The sequence below is a fragment of the Nycticebus coucang genome, chromosome 12, assembly GCF_027406575.1.
Source record: "Nycticebus coucang isolate mNycCou1 chromosome 12, mNycCou1.pri, whole genome shotgun sequence".
NCBI lineage: Eukaryota > Metazoa > Chordata > Mammalia > Primates > Lorisidae > Nycticebus > Nycticebus coucang.
The window spans coordinates 19,411,606-19,415,618 of NC_069791.1; the positions used below are offsets into that span (position 1 = coordinate 19,411,606).

General features: G+C 43.0%; 1 protein-coding gene across 1 annotated transcript; it reads left to right on the plus strand.

Annotated features, from left to right (window-relative positions):
• The first annotated feature begins 2,081 nt into the window (after nucleotides 1-2,081).
• On the plus strand, nucleotides 2,082-3,495 carry LOC128561895 (39S ribosomal protein L42, mitochondrial-like). Its single transcript, XM_053556579.1, has one exon. The coding sequence runs from the start codon at nucleotides 3,064-3,066 to the stop codon at nucleotides 3,493-3,495; it is 432 nt and encodes a 143-aa protein (XP_053412554.1). The 5' UTR covers nucleotides 2,082-3,063.
• The last annotated feature ends 518 nt before the right edge of the window (nucleotides 3,496-4,013 follow it).

Sequence of the window (4,013 nt, forward strand, 5' to 3'; positions counted from 1 at the left end):
GAGACTGTCCTCACACTTGGGTCTCCTGACTTAAATGGAACCCTACTCAGTGTAGGTGTGACCTCAGCACTGTGGTCCATGCACACCTGATCGTCTTCCTGAATCATCCCATCGCTGTAATCCAGGTCACCCCTAACAATACCTCACTCAGCTCTCTGTCTAAAACAAAAAGCTCTCCTCCTACTTACACCACAAGTTATTGTCTGGGAACCTGTACAAAACTGAAGTGGTACAGCCCTTTTAAAGGAGATCCATGAAAAAATTAAGTTTCCCCAATAGGAACAGGAGGCTTTTTGTAGACTAAGTTAGACCCCCCTCTTCATGCCCTGTCACTTGTCCCTATAAATGTTTTTCCCATAATGCAATAGGTTGTCCAGAACACTTTCATTGGGGCTATTCTTTTTTTTTTTTGTTGTTGAGACAGGGTCCCACCCTATGCCCCTGAGCAGAGTGCAGTGGGCGTGGTAGCTCACCACAACCTCAGACTCGGGCTGCGGGCACCCCGCTGCCTCAGCCTCCGGACCGCTGGGATTACAGGCGCTCGCCCCGGTGCCCAGCTGGGTTTTTCCATTTTTTTCACGAGTCGGGGTCTCACTGTCGCTCAGGCGAGTCTCGAACTCCTGAGCTCAAGCGATTCTCCCTCCTCTGCCTCCCACAGTGCTGGGATTACAGGCGTGAGCCACTGCGCCCGGCGGGGCTATTCTTTTCATCCTAAGATTTGGGCCATTATCTAGCTCATTTTTAAATAATAATTTTTTAAAAAAGAGTGCAGAAGTCACATCTTGAAGAGAATAACATTTTATTTCCATGGTGATAATTAGGATGACCTAAGAATCCTCCCCCCCCTCCACTTAAGTGATTGAGTGGTGACCAACTTTAAATCACAAATATAGGTTTTTGAAAACAAACTGACTTACAGGCCCCTGTGGTTGAAACAAAACCTTGATGTGTTTAAAGTGCCTGCCACAGGCTGGGTTCAAACCTGGAGACTAGCAGAGCCAGCCGGTTAGGAAGGAAAGCTCACACAGATGAGCTACACATAAACAGGCCTGTGTCTGCCTAATATGTCTCAAAATGGCAGAGACAGTGACATATGGTCAGATTGTTCCTTTCACCAGTTCCATGGGGGAAGCATTGGTGCTTTTTGTCTGTTAAAAGCACAATAAACACAGGTCCGAATCTTTGACTCATTTTTTTACTTAGGATGGAAGATATTGGCAACTGTGTATATCATCTTACTTAATTCAGGTCTACAAATACAGAGAAACTTCTATGGGTAAGCCATTGGGTTGGGTGCTTCAGGGACCTAAATGTGAATGAGACACAACTCCACCTCCCAAAATGTTAAATTGAGTGAGTGATAGCCAGGAAGGGATTGTGAAGAACCAACGGAGATGGCGAGTCTTTGACTTACTCAAAAGCATTACACAAGAATGTACCTAATAATCAAAACAACCTTGATATAAAATTAGGGACCACATATCTCTTGAAATTTTCTTGCATCCCACTGTTGTACTTAAAATAATTCAAACAAAAAACCAAAAAGAGTGGTAATGAAGTTTCCAAAAAGGGATTGTTCTTAAACCAAGGGAATAAGAACTGGTTCCTTACGAGAAGTGGCATTGGAAGTAAGTGCTGAAGGTTGAGTAGATTTTTAGTAAACTGGTAAATATATATACATAGTGTGTCTATATGTATATGTAATTCTCAATTTTAAATGGCACTCTTGCATATATCATGATTTATAACAAAAAGGGGACTTTCCCTCCAAGTTGAAGCATGCCATGAGCAAGGACAGGGCTGGGAATCATCAGACACGTTTAGGAACTAGTAAACAGTTTTCCATGCACACAGAAAAAACTTTATTGAGCAACTACTGTGTTCCAGATGTGAAGTAGAGGAGATACAAGGGTTTTGAGACACAGACTTTGGTGCCACACAGTCTGGAGGAGAGGCTGACATGGTCAAGTCATGAATTAGTTGTCTGGTGGCCTCTGAAGACAAAGGTGGGAGGCTGTGTGAGCATTGTGTGAAGAGGGTCCTTATAACTTGGCTAAGAGTCAATACTTGATGCAGTGACTTTAGAAAATTATTAAGGATTTGGGGCCAAGGAGTGATAAGATCTGGGTTGAATATACAATTCATTTAGAGCAAATATATAGGACCTATTTGGAGCAGGACAAGGTGAGCGAGAAAGACTGGTTCGGGGACAAGTGCAGAGGACCCAGGTAGGAGGTAATAGGAAGTCTGAGAAGAAATAATGGTAGCACTAAAGAGCATTAAAGAGAATGAATAGAGAAACTGAACTAAGATCACAATGCAAGACATTGACTTGCTAAAGAGGAAAAGAAAATGTGTGATATGAGCTGTGAGTTTGAGAAGCTTTCAGGATGTGAAGGGAAGGCGTTTAGCCAGCACTTGGAAATTCAGGTCCTGGCAAGAAAGATACACTCTGTGACACCATCCACGTGGGAGTGGCTGTTGAGGCCGTGGGACTGAACTAGATTTGCTGAGGTAGCTGGTGCAGGTATAGCAGGGGGAGAAGAAAACATGGGGACACTTACCTTCAAAGAGGACAATTAGACAGAGAAAGCACGTGAAAAGGAGAGGACAACTGAGAATAGAATGCCTAGGAACCTAGGAAGGGGAACGTTTAAAAAAGGGGGAAGCAGCAGGGAGATGCCAAGGAGGGGTCAGGGAAGGGTAGCTCAAGACGAGATGAGCCGCTGCATCTAAAGGCTGCCTTTGACAAGAGACTTTAGTGGAGCTGAGAATACACAAGTCACCACTCATGATAGCAGAGGGTGAGCAGGTGGAGAGCAAGGACGTCAACCTCTGCAAGTTTGATGGGGGACATGGAATGGAAATGCATGTGAAGAGGGAAGGACTGTAGGGGAACGGAGCAAAGGATTCAGGTTTGCAGTTGAAGGAGTTAACATGGAAACAAGATGGCGGGCTCATGATGAGGCACTGTCAAGGGATGAGAACTGATTTTTCCTAGAAGCAGATTTTAAAAGCAGTGTTTCTTCAAAACATCTTTTTTTATAAGTATCGTGATACACCATGGCTGGAGCAGCAATAAAATGGGTGATATCAAAGAGAAGTATCTTGAAACATTTATTTCCAATCCAAAATGGAGCTTTATATTGTGTTTATCATAAATCTACATATTCTTCTCTACCAGATGACTATAATTGCAAAGTAGAGCTTGCTTTGACATCTGATGGCAGGACAATAGTATGCTACCATCCTTCTGTGGACATTCCATATGAACACACAAAACCTATTCCTCTACCAGATCCTGTGTGTAATAATGAAGAAACACATGATCAAGTGCTGAAAACCAGAATAGCAGAAAAAAGTGAACGCCTTGAACAAGGACCCATCATAGAACTTAGCAAAATGTTGTTTACTACTAAGCGCTGTTGGTATCCTCATGGACAGTATCACACTTGTCGTAAGAAACTGAATCCTCCAAAGAACAGATGCTACTGAGGTTTTCCAGGGAATCGGAGAGAAATGTGCCTCATATGTCATTTGAGAAAATGCAATCCGGTATATTCATTAATATTTTATATAGTAAAATAGTTATAAAACACCTTTTCATATATAAAAAAAATAAAGGAGTTAACATGGCAGAGGGAAGGGCACATGCTCCTGAGAAGCAAATTCAAAAGTAGGTAGCATGCAGCAGTGCCTATGGCTCAAAGGAGTAGGGTGCCAGCCCCATATGCCGGAGGTGGTGGGTTCAAACCCAGCCTAAAACTTCAAAAAAAGAAAAATAGAAAGCATGGGAGTGGGTAGTGAAAACAGCAAGACTCTCTCCCTAGACCTTCTTGCCCACACCTATGGGAACAATGACCATCTCTTCCGGGATGACTGACATATTTCTGTCTCCTGTCCTAACCTCTTCCTGAGCTCTTGAGCTATATTATATAAAACTATCCATTAAACAGCTCTAACTGGATGTCTGCAAGGCACCTCAAGTTCAACCTGCCCAAATCAAATTCATG